The following is a 19,675-nucleotide window of genomic DNA, read 5'->3' as shown; positions in this document are numbered from 1 at the left end:
CCTTGTGTGAATGCTCCATAAAATAATCTTTTTTGGCAAATGTACATTTGACATTTGAACTGTAGCCAGCCCCAACAGAGTTGCACTCTTTGCAGTAAAGTTGGAATGCCTGGCAGTTTATTTGAGAAAGGACCTCAATCACTGACCTCAATATCTGCCACCTTCTCCTGCCAGGTGATCTTCAGAATTCCCTAAAACAATTCAAAACAAGTCTAATCTTTCCTACCACAAGACTATTTAAAACCAATTCTTCACAAAGTTGCCTCTTCCCCAGGTTTTGTTGTTTGTTTTTGTTTTGTAGTGCTTTGTAGCAGTAGAGTCTGGCAAAAGGCCTTGTACCTAAGAGCTTCATAACTGAACTAAATTGCTAGATCTTAAGTTACTGAATGAATTTTTTCCTTAAGTTGTATTTGTGTATAATTTTAGTCTCAGTAAACTATGATAAAGATGAATCCTGATAGTTTAATAAGTACAGTTATAAGAATTGATCATAAAAAAATAAAAATACCACTACAGTCAACAATACAAAATAAAATTCAGGTTAAGGGTCACTAGGGCCCTGAGTATTGAAAGTAGTACTTCACCTCTGAAAAGAACAGCAGCATTCTACACTAAGTTTGAAAGAGCCTCACCTGAATACCCAGAGAAAGTCCATCCAAATTGTCAATATGATTAGAGAAGTAATTTAGTAATTAATTTTTTAAAGAGAGCTCTTTTCTAAAAAGTCATAATGATTAATACTGTGAAAAAACTTATAATGTATTTTATAATAAGTGAGCTAGTGATAACCGCTTTTTGATCTAGAAAAAGCTCATCTTAATTTAAAGGCAGTGTGGTATGGTAGCAAGAGTTCTTGAGCACTAAAATTCAAACTGGAATGGCCCTCTTGAACCTCAGTTTCCTTATCTACAAAATGGAGATGATAAGCATTTGATTGATTTATTGCAAAAGGCTGCAGTGAGTAAAGTGCTTTATAAACCTTAAAGGCAAAAAAGCCCTCCAAACCCTTAAAGCATTGTAGAAACATTAATTATTTAGCCTATCTTACTATGGGCAAAGCACTTTTAAATGATTATTATTCTTCATAACACTTGTCTTAAAACTGTTTAGTAGATCCCAAGAGTAGATTTATGGAATGTCATGGACAAGAGCACAGAATGAGAAGAATATCTACATATGTAGTGTTCAGTGATGAAAATTGTGGCTCCACCAAAGTAAAACAGAAGGTAAGGTAAATCAGTACTATAAATTAAATAACAGACCCCATAAAGTCATTTTGAGTTCCTTCTTACCACAGGAATCTACATGTCCTTCCAAAATTCAGTTGCACCCAAAAGATTAAGAATCATCTAGTCGAACAGCCTTTAATTAAAGAGTTTGTTTTTTAAAAAGTGCATTCCTTTTACAAACTATAAGTATTACAAATAGGACATTCACTAGAAAATTAGAAAAACTGCAGAAATAACTGTAGACATGGATTCTTTTTCTAAGGGAGAAGGAAAAAAAAAGTTTTTCTCTATCATATATATAATAAAAGTAGGAAGAGGTAGTTCCAGTGGTACTAGGGCAAAAAGAATCAATTAATTACTACAGTAACTGTGTTAAGACTCCTTACTTCAAATCTCAATTCTATTTCTATTTACTCTGCAAACTTAACTTAAATGAACAGCTCAATCATCTGTTTCTTCACCTGTAAAGTGGAGGAAGAGATACAAGGAATTTACACTGAAGCAATCAGTGGGAGCAAGAAACAAGTGCACTTGAAATAAGCATGCAAGTTAACTTCTACTTCCACACTCCCCTGCCTAGCAGTTTTTGGCATGTCAATGAAGGCTGAACAATTAAATCACTAAGGACATCTCATGACCAAATGGCATCAAATGAGGATCCAGGGATATATAAAAAGCTTCCTCTCAGGTTATTGTGCCCACTTTAAACTATTAATCCTTGATCCTCCAAAGATTCACTACAATAACTGCAAGAAATTCAATTTTTAGACCTGATGCCATGCTCTCTTCACTATGTACCTGTCTGTACTGTTCTCCTGTAATCTTTAACAGGGATACTTTACCAAGTTGAGTGACCAGACAAATATCATGCTAGTGTCAGGACTACTTCGGTTCTGAAACTAGGTTGTAACCAAGAACTAGGAAGGAATAAAAGTAATAAAAATTTGAATATAACCATTCCTAGAGTCCCTATACCAACTGCCTTGCCTTAGAACACTCTATTTGAACACAATGATGTATTCAAGTTTGATTTTAGAACATAGATGGATATTTCAAATATGGTTCCCTAGAAACACCAAGCATAATGTCCTTGAGTAGGAGGCTTTTGAGCATAAGCAAATTCATTCATGTATCCAGAAAAAAAAGTCCAAACAAGTATTCAGATATATATGCATATGAACAAAAAGCAAAAAATATAACAACCTATACTGAAATGACAAAAAAGCAACAACCTACTAAAGTCTTGTTTTGATTACTGACAAATTTTCCAATAAAAGTAGATCTTAATAAACATTAATAGTACTGTAGATATTTAGCTTTTACTATTAGCTGCAACCCCTTTATCTCTTCCTATTTCCCCACCTCCTCCTAAGATTTAAAATATCTGACATTACTCTTGTTTTAGAATATTTTCCCTAATTTCAACACAATTTAGCAGTTTTCTCCTCATTCACAATCCTACATATTCATTTCTGAATGCAATTCAAATCCTAATACAAACACTGTAACAAGAATTTCTAGGTAACAAGTCAATTTTTTTTGGCTCCACACTCCAACCAATTTTTCATAATAGCGAACACAACAAAATTACAAGAACATTTCTGGTTCCACTTTTGCTGGTCAAGAAATATATATCCTGAAAAGAAAATCACTTCCCCACTCTGGGACAAGTTTGTTTACCTATAAAAAGAAAGAGGATAACTAGAACAGCTCATCTTTTTTTGTGGTATTGGCAGTACAGTAAAATCCATGTACCATTTAAATATTGGTAATCTATATTAATAATAGAAAGAAATTTAAATCTTATTTAGAAATTGGTAGCAAATAAGATACTATTTCTGTTCTTATCTAAATTCACAAACACTGAAATGTATCCTATGTCCATAATCTCCAGGATAAGAACCACTAAATTAGAGCTAAGACACTTTTTCAAGCCTCAAAATACTAAGATTCTGAGTCTAAACAAATTTTTAGAGTTGAGTATACCATAATAGGATTTTAATTGTATAGCTAAAACATACAATGTTTATGATTTATGTTCCCCTGTGAGGACAGAGTGATAGAGCAGAAAGAGCACTAAAATAGGCCATGGGAACCTAGATTTGAATCCCAACTATTCTATTTAACTACCTGTATGATCTTTGGACAGATCATTTAATTTCTCTGAGCCACAATGATCTCTTTAGTAAAATGAAAGTACAGGAAGAAATAAACAAATTGATCTCTTCCAACTTTAAATTCAAAGGTCCTCTAGTTACAGAATTATGCTGTTTTACACTTTAAGCTGCCAGCTTCAGGCTGGGGGAAGAGAAGAGAAGGGAGTACTACAAAGAAAAGGAAAAGCCAATGGGTTTATGTAAACTATAAACTTATAGAAATAAGAAACAGAAGTCTAAAATAACAGTAAAATAAGATTCTAAAGAGTACTTTATACTAAGTACTTGAAATACTAAAGAGCATTTCAAGAAAAAATAAAAGCAAAAAGCCCTGGAAATCTATGTTAACAATATATTTGAACAGAAATAAGACCTTCAAGTTAATCAATTATCTTATTCACCCTTCATAAAGGATTATTCATTAAGCTTAGGATATATTGAGCACCTAACTTAAAACAAAACCTCCACCAGGAAGTCAACCCAAAATTGCAAATACAAACTATTATGGATAATATAATTATCCAATTATGGAAAATAGAATTAATTATAATAATGGATAATAGTATAAAATATAATCATAGTAAATATATTTATTTAAAACAAGAGGGAGAAAGGTAGATCTTTTGAAGCAAGTTTGTTCAAAAACTTTTTATGTTCTATACAGCTACAAATGAACTAATTACAAATGACAAACGTCTTTTATTCTAAGCAACATCTTTTAGATATGAAACTTAAAGAAAAATAACCATAATCTTTAAGGTAGGAAAAAAATAACTCAGATTCACAAATGGCTTAGGAAAAAAAGTAATTTTTAAAAAGTTTTTGTTATTCAGTAATTTCAATCCTGTCCAACTTTTTGTGACCCTATTTGGAGTTTTCTTGCCAAAATAATGGAGTATTTTGTTATTTCCTTCTCTAGTTCATTTTATAAATGAGGAAATTGAGACAAACAGAGTTAAGTGATTTGCCTAAGGTATGTAACTGAAATCATATTTGAACTCGGGTCTCCAAACCTTCTCTACTCACTTCTTTAGACAGAAACTCTTCCATTATCCACAGATCTGAAAACTAATTCCTTCTTTACTTTTCTAATTTCTTTATGATTTGACACTTGTTGGATTATAGCTTCATTCAGAGCTTATCTTCATGTATACTGTGAAGTGCTGATCTAAATCTACTTTCTGCCAGTTTACTGTCCAATTTTCTCAGTTGTTTTTGTTTTCATAAACCAGCTATGGTTTATAAAAATGTTATAAAACAATGATTGTTTTGTTGTTGGGGGATTTTTTACCTGAATTTTTGTTTGTTTGTTTGTTTTTTCTTTATTATGTTGCATACTGCTTCACTGACTTCTTTTTTAGATCAGTTCTAAACTTTTAATAACTACTGCTTTGTAGTGCAGTTTGAGATCTTTTATTCCTACTTTTATCATCTCCTCACTTTTTTTGCTCATTCACATTATTTTTTCTAGCTTAATAAAAGTGTTTTGGTAACAATGAAAAAAGTAAACTGATTTAGGTACTATCGTCATACTATAAGTCTATAGTATAATATATAGAACTATTATACCTACACTATACTATATACCTATAGTACTATTATACCTTTACTACCTATAATTAATATTTCTACAATTATTTAAGGTTGTCTTTCCTACAAATAATTTTTTATAATCATATTAACCAAATCCTTATATGAACATTGATATATATATACTCCAAAATATTTCATAGCTTCTATAGTTATTTTGGAAAGAATTCATTTTTCTAGCTCTTCTTGTTGTGTTTCATCAGTTATATAAAACACTGATTTCTATAGATAGATCTTATATTCTGCAACTTTGCTGGTTAATGATTATTTTGTTTATTTTTTAATTAAATTAAAATTAAATTTTAATTTAAATTACTTTTATTTAGTGTTTTCTAAGAACACCATCACATTTGATCCTGAGGTTTTTCCTCTGGGAGTTTATGATGTCGTTTCAATTTCTTCTTTTAAAAAATATTGAGTTATTTAAAGATTTTATCTTTCTTTTATTAATGTGGATATTTTATATTTTTAAGTATTCATCAATTTTCTTTTAAATTATCCATTTCATTAGCATTTAATTCATCAAAATAATTTTATTGCTTCCTCAATTAAGTTCCACATTTTCTTATTTTTGAAAACCAAGCATTTATCAAAGTATCAAAATAGACTATCTGATCTATAACTCTTAGAACGAGGTTTCAAATGCAGCAATAATTAAGGGCTTATATATGTCAAACACTGTTCTAAACATTAGGGATACAAATAAAAAATTCTATGATGAGGAAAACTCTACAAAGAAAAACAGAAACTAAGTATTCTACCTGTACAAAATTTGTATATTTTTAATAGATTTATTTGTAATAATGCCAAACCAAAGCCCAACCAGTAAATTGGGATCTGACAATATATTCTGAAATTTTCATTACCTAGTCAAAGTTGTTATCTCTGCACTAGTTGCTGTAACTTCCCTCTTTTCCTCTCTATACTTTCATGTCATTTAGGGATTTTAGCCAACAACGACTTCTTTCCTCTCAGGGTTTCTCTCACACTTTTCCTCACAAGACATCCAATGTTTCTATTCTATTGAAAAACTCTGAAAATGAATAGATGCTTCTCCTCATAAAAGGGTTAGAGATCCCTACTGTATGTGATAGGTGAGAATCTGTCATCTGAAGAAATAAGATTCTATCCCTCATAAAATTTCACTGTAATAAACAAAAGTTAAAAAAATGAACGGAATTTTGTCCATTAACTATTCAACTAATTTCTATCTTCAAAGTTCAGCCTGTGGCAAGATGTGCTAGTCATTACAATCAACTCCTCACTCTTATTTCAAAGTAATATTTGTGAATTTACCCATCTCATTGTGGCTTGTAAAAGTGAAAAAGCTTTAGGAAGATATTGTTGCTCCTGTTATCTTCTCCATAAACCAAAAATCTCTGCTTCGATATGATTTTTGATTACTTACAAAATATCAGCGCTTATCCTACTAGAAATATTAGGATAACTCCCCCACATAGGAAACTTCATTAAACTATCAACTCCAATGTTAGGAAGCACAGACTACTTCTGAAAGGCCTTATCCACCTTAATAACTCACTTTACAAAAGCACTAAAAAACAAAATATAAAAACACACACACAAAATAAAATTTAAAAAAATAAGTATCCAGAAAAATAAGAATTCTGAACTCCATAATCTTAGGAGGAAAGAGCAATAAAAACCAAGTTAGGACGATGGACAAAAGCAGCTACACCCAAAGAAAGAACACTGGGAAACGAATGTGAACTATCTGCATTTTTGTTTTTCTTCCCGGGTTATTTATACCTTCTGAATCCAATTCTCCCTATGCAACAAGATAACTGTTCGGTTCTGCAAACATATATTGTATCTAGTATATACTTCAACATATCCAACATATAAAGGACTGCTTGCCATCTAGGGGAGGGGGTGGAGGGAGGGAGGGAAAAAAAAAAATCGGAACAGAAACGAGTGTCAATATAAAGTAATTATTAAATAAAAATTAAAAAAAAAAAACCAAGTTAGGAGATAAAAACGGGAAATATTCTTTCTTTTCAGCATTTGAAAACATTTTATCCTACTCCTTATTCTCACTCCATAAAGGTATGGCTCAGTGGTTACCGTATTAACACTAGGAAGTTTGATGGCCCAATACTTTGAAAGAATCTCTTGCTAACTAACAGTCTGCCTGTACTTCTGTAAAGGAAAGAAAGTTCCCCTGGGATTTATCAATGCCTTCCTTTTCTCTGTAAAGTCTAGCAATTTATTCTCTTCTTCATCATCCCCATTATCATCATCATAGCATTTATGCTTTACTTTAAGGTTTACAAAACATTTTTTTTAAATAATCTCATTTTATACTCACAACCCTGAAATAAGTATTATTCCCATTTTGCAGATCAGAAAACTGAGGCAATGGGGAATAAGTAAGCTGCCTACACACAGCTATTAAGTGTTTGAGGCATGACTCAGATCTTTATGAGTTCGGGTCTCACATTCGAAGCATTGTGCTTCTTAACTGTCCAATTAATTCTCTCTTTCACAAAGTCCTTGTCTGATGACTTCAATTCTCCTCTCTCCCCTCTAAATTCCTTGAACATACAGTCTTCACTGCATAATTTAGTTCCTAAATATTTACTGGCCATATTGTTAATTATTGTTCCAAACATGACAATTTTGTCTCCCAACTAGCTCCTAAGGGCATGGCTAAATTCTTATGTAGGAAAATCCAACTGATTAACTGGCTTGATTTTGATTACATGCACTCAGGGAACCATGCTGCCCAACTTGATGACACTTGACGTCCAGTGAAAAAGAGAAAAGGAGGGAGTAGCTTACCGAAGCCAGCAGCAGTGCTACAGTGTATAGAATATTCTTTTCTTTCTTTGGGGCCGAGTTACAGCTCAAAAGGAATCTGGAAGCCTGGACATGTTAGCCTTCCCCATTTGGTGCTAGCATTGTAGCCTCCTTTTCACTTACAGACTTTCCATTCAAGCCTCACACTTTTCCAACCAAAATGAAAAGAAATACAACAGGGACAATAAGGGAACAGCAAGAACCTTTTTCCCTCACATCCTCTATCACTCTGCATCCTGGACATAAAACTAAGGAGTGTATACAAGAGATGCCTCCAAGAAACCGTTATAGTCTTTTCTACTTCATAATGCCTAGCACAATAACCACAATATAGCCCATCAAATGTCTGTTGGATGGTTATTCCTCTACTTTAAATTTGTTCCCATATCACAACAGGTTGCTCTTCTTGAAAATGAAATTATTCAAAAAAAGTTATTAAATAGTGTATTTGCATTATCCCAACAATACTGGAGGTAAGCTTGTATCCTAAAAAATTCAAAGACGAAGAGAAAATTCCTATATATATAAAAACATTTTACTTTTTGTGGTAATAAAAGATGATACAAAGTAGGTACATGTCAACTAGAAACATAAATGTAATATAATATTAAAAATCATAATGTAATTGTATCATAAAACACAATGTAAATGAAAAATTCAGAGAAATTTGTCTAAGTTTCTTAATGCAAAGTGACAGTAATAGAATCCAGAATACAATTTACATAATGGCCACAGCAGTGCAAAGGAATGTAAGCACCCTGGTCAATGCAATGACAGAAAAATCGGATTCCATAATAATAATGATGAAAAAGTAGAAGTAAATTCTGAAGCTATCTAGATCAACCTTCTCATTTTACAGATGATGAAACAAATAAGTCAAAGGTCCAAATTCTGCTTCACTCACTTACTACCTCTGTGACCCTAGGCAAGTCACAACTTTCCTGTCTAACTATCTAGCAAAGTCGTTTTCATATCATTTAACCTAAGCAGAATAGGTAAAAAGGAAATATGAAGGAAAGAATACTATATAATGCAGTCTTTGAGATTACCAATATCACTGCTCTCCTATAGGCATTTGTGCAAAACCACTTCCATCTTTATTTTTAATTTCTTGCTATACTATAATGATCCAAGATAATTCCAAATGACTTATAATGGAAAATGCAATCCACATCAAAAAAAAAAAAAAAAAAAAACCTGAAGTCTGAATGCAAATCAAAGCAATGACAAAACATGTTAAATGAATATGTTAGAATTCTTTTCAAAATCAGAAAAACTCAATTCTTTTTATTTTAAATTTACAAAATTAAACACTTCCATCTACATAAGATTAGCTTTGTTGCCATAATAAATGAACCAAGAAGTACATGTTGAGTACCTACTATATGTCAACCATTGTAACAAAATTAGAAGCAGTAAGATTTGGTCTTTTCCCTCAAAATCTCAATGTAGGGGTAGAATTAATATACACAAAAACAATGTCTAGAGATAAAAGTAACAAAGAAATGATGTTTAAGGAATCTTCACAGAAGAGGCATAATTAATTATAATTACAATAACAAACATTTAGATAGTACCTTCTATGTGAAAGTTTGATGCTAAGTTCTTTATAAACATTATTTATTTCACTTGATCCTCACAAACATCCTGGGAGGTGGATGTTATTATTTGCATTTTACAGCTGAGGAAATGAAGGCAAACTGAAATTAAGTGAATTGTCCAAGATCACACAGTTGGTAAATGTCTGTATTTGAACTGGAAATATGGCCAGGAATCTGCCTCCCTCACTGCATCATCTAGCTGCCTCTAAGCTAGGCTTTACAAGATCTAAATCTGACTCGGATTTCAATAGCCAAAGGAGATAAACGTAGAAAGCAAAGAATCCAAAGTCAAAATATATTTGTCCTTACTGTCTACAACATACCCAAATCAATTTGTGGACAAAGAGTTCATTTATAACATCCAGACATCTAATTCCCTGATGTCATTTAGAAGGAGGGGGGGAAAGAACAAAGAGTTGATTTGGAAGAAATCAAATGAATGATCAAAAATCAAGAACAAGAAAGAATTACAACAGAGAGCACAAGAGCTTCGACTTCCATCAGATTCCTTCGTAAAGCCGAAGCTATGTCAGATCTAGTAGATTTAAATCCTCCCTTAAATAAGGAGTCACCCTTTGATATAACAAAATACAGTAAATAGAAATCATATAACTCTCATTTTTTTTCTTATTAAGAGCTCAGTGTTTAGAATGGAAAAGTGGTTTACTTTCCCAGCTGGTTCAATTATGGAACCTGCCCTCTTATCATTGTCCCCAAGGATACCATGTGACATGTCTTTCCAGAACCTGCAATGTGTCAGCCAGTCCATTACACATAGGTCACAAAAGAGTTCTTGGTAATCAATGCCAGTCCTGGCCAGGGATCTGGACTGGCTTCTAACCAGAAACCTTTAGGTGAAAAGCTCAATATCCAATTACCAATCCCATCCCCCAGGTTAACAACAGAGACTATTTGCCATTCATGAAGAACCATTCACATATTCTCCCATGATTCATCACTCACAAGATACAAGTATTGCAACTTTTGGGTTGCAAATGCTTATAAATTTTCCAATGTACAACTTTCTCTTTTCTATTCATTCATCTTTCTTAAAAAAAAATATGCTGTACAAAAATTTTCATATTATTTAACAAACCCCAAAAAAGGGAATTATCCATTTCTTCTAGTACCAAACATCCCAAAGCCACTAAAAACTGGATACAATACTTGACAGCTATCAAAGAAAACACATGGTTTCTTACATATGTTTTTAATGGAGAGATTGTGTAAGTGTAACAACTTAATCTAACCACCTGTAAAAGAGTCTTCTTAAGCAAGCTTACCTTATAATTACTAGAGTTCACCCAAGAAGTGGCAAGTCCATCCACAAGCTTATCTAACATCGTCTGATCATGTTCAAGATCAGCAGACTTCTGCTTGTCTGAGAAATAGTCTATTAGTTCTTGGCCCACTTGAAGTCGTTTCCCCACATCTTTCTGCAACACCTGTGCCAAGCAAGACTCCATTCGGTACTCCATGGTGGAATTCAAATACAGCACGGCTGAGAAAGCTAGAGGGCAGTTAGGCTGAATCCCCCTCTAGGAAGGCTTCCTGGAGGCTGCCTTTGTGTTTGATAACAGTTACTAAGGGCCTTGGTTTCAAAGATGCAATCCGGGGAATGGCAACAATGCACCATGTGTGTCTCAAGAGCAGCTGGGAGGATATTAAAAGTCTAATTTAAATAACTAGCAGGAGATAAAGTATTGAGTAGCGCAGTAATGCTATGCTATTGGCTCTGGAATACTTCATAATTCAGCAGTCCATTCTGAAAAAGAAGAAAAAGAGGAAAAATCAGTAGAAATTAAGCAGACATGTACGTTATGAAACATCAAAATCAGGAACAGAGTAAACCATATTACAGAGTGACTTATAATTACGTGTAAGAATGGGAAACTTTAATATTTGGCAACCTGATCTGAACAGGATAATTATTATTTTTATCAGGACATACATTGATATCCAAGGAAAAGAGGTTATGAGTTCCAAAATGAATGTTTGATTTTCAGAAGTTCATAATATGTAAATGCAGTAGGCACAAAAGCAGCCTTTCCCTATGGTTAAGCACATAATTACAAGCTCAAATATTAATCAGTCTATCTGACTCATTGTGAACATACTAATTCACTAGTTTCAAGTTTATTCTTTCAAATAATCAAAAAACTGGAAATAGGGGCACCTCCTAAAGAAATATTTGACACCATTTTGCCAGCCTGATCCCATTAACTTAAAGTATGCCATGTGGGACCTGACATCTAAATGCAGTTTTTGCAATGTTGGTGTACAAGCTGTCTAGGCTCAACCTAAGAAAAAATTTGGTCTCTAGTAGGTTACTAACCAAGCCCATCATGATATGCAAAATTGAAAATAGCACTACTTTTTCTTAATGAATTATTATGCTGTTAGGAGAAACACTTTATGGGAATAAGGCAAAGTGGTGAAACACCTGAGTGTAGAACAAACCAGATCAAAATATAATTGGATTTAACAAAAATTATACTACCTGTAATGTATGACATGGGGATGTGATCATTCCAATTCCAACTCAGAACACAAATTAGGAATCAATCATTTAAGCATTAGCATTATGACTTTGATGGGGGAATGTGCAAAAGAGAGGGAAAGTTCCAAAATTGGTTAGTTGAATTTTCTTTATTGACTGGCTAGCTAAATAACTTGCTAATAACTCTACACACTCACATCATAACTACTGTTGTCTCTTCACTCAGTTACTAATAGTTAATGATTAAGTCCCACTTCAGAAATACTATTCAATTCTTCACACCATCATTTTGATTAAGCTTTGCATCTAATATCTGCCCTTCTCCCCAGTAAAGCATTACTCATACTACTGGTGTATCCACTCATACTTTCTGAAATGTCTAATATATTGTGTATATGTATATGTAATACATATTCATTTTTAAAAGGTAGCCTTGGATTCAGGAAGACCTGAAGCCCAGTTCAAGTTCTAAGGTGAAGTCATTTAAATCATTTAACCACTAATTTCTATAAGAAAATCTCCACCACATTAAGTAATAAAGCAAGTACTGATCTGTACTGGTTGAGGGAATTTCATCAAGGCATGTTCTATACCAAAGACCCAGTCCAAAAATTTTTAGAAAAAAAATCTAAACTCAGGAAATAAGAGGGAAAATGGAAGAGTGATTATCTACATAATGAAAAGATTCACTACAAAATTTCTTTGTAATAAAATTGTCTGGTAAATAATCATCACAGAATCTCAGAGTTGAAAAGGACCAAGAAACTATACAATCTAATCCAGATGTGAATAAGAATCACATCTACATTACAGCCCACAAAATATCCATTCTTTGCTTGATGACAACCAATGAGAGGGGAATCACTATTTATCTCCCCACTATTATACTACAAATGACTAGCTCTAATTATTAAGAAGTTTTCCTTTGGTATTGCAATGCTAAAATTTCCTCTTCACAACCTTTCCTAATAATTGCCCCTTTAGGGCAAAACAGAGGAAGTCTAATCATTTAAAAAATAAGCATTTATTAAGATATCTCTCACATGCCAGACTTTGTATTAGGGTTTAAGGAAACAGAAAAAAAAAAAAAAAAAAAAAAGTAAGACAATTCCTAACCTGAAGGAGCTTATATTGAAGAAGACAACATTAGGAGATATAGAGAGCCACCCAATCAGACACAGACACTCACTTAAGCATATGCAAAATAAATATAAGCTAATTTGTAAAGAACCTAGCAGATAACAAAAGAAAAAAGCAGAAACTAGGAAAAGGCCTTAAAAGGCTATATGGAGCAGGATGTAGTACATAAGCTGAGTTTTGAAAGAACCTGGGAGTTCAAAAAGGTGGAGGTAAAGAAAAAATGCAAGTTCTTTTTGGGGTGGCAAGGAAATAGAAACTTAGTAGATGCTCATCAATTGGGGAATGGCTAAATAAGCTATGATATAAGAATGTAATGGAGTATTATTGTTTGTAATGGGTTGAGGCTCGAGTTGATGCACTGAGGTCCCAAGCACATGAGGCTAAATAGTAATTGGACCATTGTCTATTAATATATATGCTTGGAGAAAAAATGGCCCTCGCCCACTCTTTGTGCAAGTCCTGATGTGTTGTATAGGAAATGATGATTTTGGTGGGTGGATGCAATGGGGGCGGAGAAGGAAGCAGAAAGAGAGACTGCTGGCTGGCATCTTGACACAGCTGCTCACATTGGTATCATGAACCCCCTTCACCTGCAATCCCCCTTCACCTCTGCTGGCTGGCTTCCTGCCGCAGCTGCTCATATTGCTATCGCAATCCCCCTTTCACCTCAAAAAGAATAAAGATTGAAGATTTTCCCCTAACCTGAATTCCTGACTCTGGCTGATTTTAAATACGCAGTCATCACAATTGTTCTATAAGAAACGATGATTTTAGAAAAGTCTGAAAAGATTTTCATGAATTGGTGCTGAGTGAAATGAGCAGACCCAGGAGAACACTACACACAGAAACAGCAAGATTATGATGACAAATCATGACAGACTAAGTTCTTCTCAGAAATACACTGATCCAAGACAATTCCAATAGACTTGGGATATATAGAATATCCCATCCACATCCAGAAAGAGAACTATGGAGAAAGAATGCAGGTCGAAGCACATGCATTTCTATATTTTGTTTTGGTTTGCTTTTTCTTTCTTATGGTTTTCCACTTTTGTTCTGATTTTTCTTTCCCAACGTGTCTAACATGGAAATGTATTTTAAAATGATTGTACATGTATAATCTTTATCTGATTCCTTGCTCTCCTGGGGAGGGAAGACATATGAGAGGGAGGGAAGAAAAGAAAATCTTACAAAAATGAATGTTGAAAGCTATTTTTACACATAAGTCGAAAAATAAAATACTAATGAATGAAAAAAAAAAAAAAAAAGAACGCTAGACCTCTTTCATAAAGGATGTTAGATGTCATGTTCTCTCCTAAATCATTCTTTCTTAGACTCCAGACTCAACATTCCTGTTTCTTTCAAAGACAACATGATTCTCAGGCTTATCATCATTCTGGTTACTTTCCTCTGGACACTCCCCAACTTAAAAGGTGGTACCTTAGAACTAAACACAATACTAGATATGACCTGAGCAGGACAGCAATGATGCAGGGAAATGCCTTTCTTAATGCTTAAGATTTTGTTCATTTTTTTGGCTGCTGTATCATGTTGCTGATGGTTATTCAACTTGTAGTCCACTAAAACTTTAAGTTCTCTTCCATCTGATACCATCTCCCCTATTTTGAATCTGTGAACTTGATTTTTTTTTAATGAATGAAAAAGCATTTGCAAACCAGTGAAAATTACCCAATAACTAGTGAATATTGCTCTAAAAAGAAAAAAAAAAAAGGCTAAACACCAAGAGACTTGTGTTTTAAATCCCACCTTCATTACCTAATTCTTTATATAATCTTGATCTAATCATGTAATTAATGTCTTAACCTCGGTTTCTTCACCTATATACCTACCCTGATTACAGTACAGGTCTGTTGCTAGGACAAAAAAAAAATGTGTATATATAAATGCAAAATATTGTTATTATTAAGGCATTATTGGACAGATTATAAAATGTCTTGATGAACTGAAGAACCATATTACCTATGGCATTTTCTTAATTAAGCAATTTAGTGAACCTAAAAAAAAATTTCAAGTGAAAACATGAAATAAAAGAGTATTAGTAAGATTAGTTGGCCAAAGAAACTGGAAACTGAGTGGATGCCCATTACTTGGAGAATGGCTGAATAAGTTATGATATATGTAGGTTATGGAATATTATTGTCCTATAAGAAACAATCAGCAGAATGAGTTCAGAAAGGCCTGGAAAGAATTACATGAATTGATGCTAAGCAAAGTGAATAGAACCAGAAGAACACTGTATACAACAACAACAAAAGTATGTGATGATCAAATGATGGATTTGGCTCCTTTCAACAATAAGATGATTCATGCCAATTCCAATGGACTTGTGATGGAGAGAGCCATCTGCATCCAGAGAAAGGATTGTGGGAATTGAATTAGATCACAACATAGTATTTTCACTTTTTTGTTATTGTTAGTTTGCTTTTTTTTCTTTCTCATGTTTTTCCTTCTTCATCTGATTTTTCTTGTATAGAATGTTAAATGTGGAAATATGTACAGAAGAACTACATGATTAACATGCATTACTTGGTTATCAAGGGGAAGGGAGTGGAGAGAAAGGAAGGAGAAAAATTTGGAATGCAAGTTTTGCAAGGATGAATGTTGAAACTTATCTTTGCATAAATTTTGGAAATAAAAAGCTATTAAAAAATAAGATTAGTGTGCCAATTCATAAACTACTCAGGGCTTCTACTGCATGCTTAACAACATCACATTGTGCCTCGTATCATTAACCCTTTATGTACATGTCATTCCTTCTGAGAGCAGACAGCTTCCAGTTCATGCTCACAATTATATAACTGAAGAATCTTAAAATAGGAATAAGTCTCAAAAATCACTAAATCCAAACTTTCCATTTTACAGATAAGGAAATTGTATCTTAGCCATAATCCCAAATATAACAAACAGATAAGGAAATTGCACCTTAGCCATAATTCAAAATATAACCGGTGCTACAAACATCAGCAGATATTCAGCTCTTGTTGAGTAAATTATTGTATGCAGTTTAGGAAACAGAGTAAATGGCTATTCTGTCTAGTCCAGTGGTTCTCAAAGGATGGATCCCAAAAGATTCCTCAAATTCTTTTCAGGGGTTCCATAAAGTTAAAATTATTTTCATGCTAATATTAAGATACTTTGCTTTCTAAAATAGCAAACATCTATAGAAATGACCCCATACAGCAAAAGGCAGTTCAATAATTTTTAAGAATGAAAAGTTTGAGAACCACTGGTCTAGCCTAGATAAAAATAGATACTAGATAAAAAATACTTTTTCCACTCATTTAATATATATTTTAACATGTTTAACATATATTGGATTGTTTGCCATCTAGGAGAGGCAATGGGAGGAAGGAGGAGTAAATCTGAGGATGGAGGAGGTTATGCAAGGATCAATATTATCAAATTACTCTGCATATGTTTTGAAAATAAAAGGCTTTATTAAAAAAAATACTTTTCCCACTTACGACACCTTTTTCCCCAAGAAATTTTTACATGGGGTCAGGATCCATAGTTCAAGAAGCTTTGGTCGAGTCAATTCAAAGAGGGAAAAACAAAGAAATAACTACATACCAATATACCAAAATGTTGGATATAAGAAAATCTTCTAGGAATTCTTAATAGCTAAAAATTTCCATCATTTAGATTTCATAATTAAATCAAATTTTAAACAAGACCAGAATTTCAGAGGAATTTAGACCAAGTGTCTTTCTTATCTTCTTAAGAGAAATATGCTCTCATCTGGAATTGGAGATACTTAACTACCTTCCTCTCCTCCCTCTCAAAAAATGTCATTTCAAATGACATAGTGGTGATATCCTAGACCTGCTTCACTTCAGAAACCAGGCCTTCTGAAATTTATTTACAAATTACCATCAAAGAACAAACCCTCAGCATGGATGAACTGGGCCACAAAATAAGGGAAATCAAATTAACTTCTCACAAAATAATTTCTTGGTGTTCAGTTTTCAGTTGAGAATTGTGAAAAGGCAACAGAGAACCAGAGCTCTGGAAGATTATCTTATAGATATTAATTCCTTCCTTAGGCACAATTGAAGAAATTAAAATGTAGTAGACAGAACTGGATCTGACGAGAGAGGAAGTTCAAATGTGATCTCAGACACTCAATTCTTGCTATTTGTGTGACCCTAGGCAAGTCAAATTAACCCCAATTGCCCTGCAAAAATAAATAAATGAACAAAAAATTAAGACAACAAAAAAGAGGACTAAGCTTCTGGGGATCCAACTTATAAAGTCTCAATACTATTGGGTAATTTTCTGGAGTTGGGTATTGTCTAGTCTTTATAGAAGAATATTTTATGTCTTTTCTTATCAAAAGAAGGCTGAATAAATATTATAATGGGCAAGGTCAAACAAGAAGGCATTATATATTCTAAATTTAATCTGGGCCCTTTCTTCCTATATCTAAAACGTTCTCAGAAAGCACTAAATAATTTTGTACTTTTCTTTCATAAAGTATTCTTTATCCCTAAATGAAAAAAAAAAAAAAAATTCTCTCCTAGTCAGTCCAAAGCAATGCCAGTAAGTCAAAGGGAATTAAGACCTTAAAACTCCTATGTTAACAAGTTAACTAAGTTAACAAGCCAGGAGTTAGTCTAAGGCTTTTCATGGCCTTTCATAAATGAAAAGAGAAACAGAATTTCCACTCATTTCCCTTCCAGCTTTCAAACTTTTATTATTAGAAATTTGTCCTACTTTCTACTCTGACATGCTGAAAAGAGGTTAGATTGTACTAGAGCCAGAAAACAGGCATTAAGGAAAATAAAGTCCAATTAAGTAAACAATAAGAAAATTCCTATCACTATTTTATCTCTCCAATCCAATTAAGTATATTTACATGTCTGTCTTTCTGTCAGTGACAGTAACTCTTCCATTAGGGCCACATGATGTTTCTCTCAGTAAATATTTGTGAGCAAACTGCCATAAGAACTCAGGGAAACAAAATTAACAGCAATAAAAAACATGAAACCTTCCATAAGATAGATTACTGGATTCATAAGACACAACACACAAAAAATTCACTTTCCTTATTTTTTTTAAGATAAGAGAACATGTCTCTAAACATAATGCTCATCCAAATTACAAAGATGAATGCTTCTTATTCCCTTCATCCCTATTATTCTGGTTAACTTAGGCACAAAACATTGGAGGGAGCATTTTTCAAAACTGTTATGATTTTTTAAAAAAGCAAAAAATGCAAAAATATTTGAAATGTCCTAAGAAAAAAAATTAAGTCAAGTAGGGATAATTCTTCCTCTATATAAAAGATTTTTTTTAGGCATACACAGAAAATCAGTGTCAATTTTATCAAATCCTTTTATTTTATAAAGAAACTGATCATCAAAAAAACTTCCAATACATAATAACTATATGACCCAGACGCATTGGAGAGACATAAGATGGTGAAGTAGAAACAAGTATATTGAGTCCCAAATCAGTCACTGCACTCCACCCCTCATACTCCCCCCCCCCAAAAAAAACAGATCTAGAAAACTCACAAGATTGAACCCTGATCAAGAAGCCAAGAAAAATAAAATCACAAATTCATTTTCCAGCCCAAGTATGCAGACACTGGGGACAGGACCTAATCAGGAGCATGATAGAGCAAAGTCTCTGCAAGAGACACTAGGCACTAGCATCAGATGACTAAACATGTGTACGGCACACAAATGGGTGCTAACTGGCACCAATGTCATAGACTTCCTAGTTCCAATTCAAAGATTGTAGGAAGATTGAAGCAGTAGATTGAACTGGAAGAAGGGCAGATAATACAAAACAATCTAATTTAGAATGCACAAAATATTTATGGTAACTTTTTTTTGAGGTATCCAAGAATGGAAAGTGAAGGGATAATCTTTAGTTGAAGAATATTTAAAATATAGTATAGAAATGTGATGAAATATTATTTATGCTGTAAGAAATGATGAAAGAGGTGGTTTCACAGAAACCTATAAAGAATTGTATGAACTGATATCAAGAGAAGTTAAGCAAAACCAAGAGATAAAATTCCAATACTGTAAATACAAATAACTTTGAAAGATTTAAGTACTATGATTAGCATATCCATAATTCCAAAAATCTAGTAACAAAATATGCCACTCACTTGTTGATAAGAGAGGAAGAACTCAGTGTATAGAATGAGAATTTTTTTTTTACTATGACCAATGTAGAAGTTTATTTTGCTTGACTACGTACTGGATTGTGTTCTTTCTCATTATGAAAGAAGATAATGTGGGAGAAAGAGAAGATAGATTTTTGTTAATTGAAAAATAAAAAAATTTAAATCACCTAACTTCGATGGCCTTAGTTTCCTGACAAATGAGACTAATAATAGCATCTATTTCATATAGTTGTTGTGAGATACATGTACAAAGTGCTTTGCAAACTTTAACATATAATATAAATGAACAATTACTAAAATTGATTATGACTACTACTACTAGTAATATTTCCATAGTCTTACATTATGTCAGAAGTAACTCATTCAGAGTTAGACTTTCTTTCTAAAAGAAAAAGAATGTCTCTGTAGAAAATACCAGTCTTTCCAAGGAAAGAATTTTTAAAATATTGTTAAGAGCTACAGTAATGTTGGAGGGGATGTGG

At 33.0% G+C, this 19,675-nt stretch overlaps 1 protein-coding gene across 1 annotated transcript in view; it reads right to left on the bottom strand.

Moving 5' to 3' along the window:
* Positions 1-19,675, bottom strand: part of CLASP1 (cytoplasmic linker associated protein 1) — a 324,204-nt gene that overhangs the window by 277,862 nt on the left and 26,667 nt on the right. Inside the window, exon 2 of the mRNA XM_051985719.1 lies at positions 10,677-11,158. Within this exon, the coding sequence (XP_051841679.1) occupies positions 10,677-10,871 (195 nt within the window). The 5' untranslated portion in view covers positions 10,872-11,158. The remainder of the gene's footprint in view (positions 1-10,676; positions 11,159-19,675) is intronic.

This window comes from Antechinus flavipes, chromosome 3, assembly GCF_016432865.1.
Source record: "Antechinus flavipes isolate AdamAnt ecotype Samford, QLD, Australia chromosome 3, AdamAnt_v2, whole genome shotgun sequence".
Lineage (NCBI taxonomy): Eukaryota > Metazoa > Chordata > Mammalia > Dasyuromorphia > Dasyuridae > Antechinus > Antechinus flavipes.
This window is presented reverse-complemented; position numbering and strand designations above follow the sequence as displayed.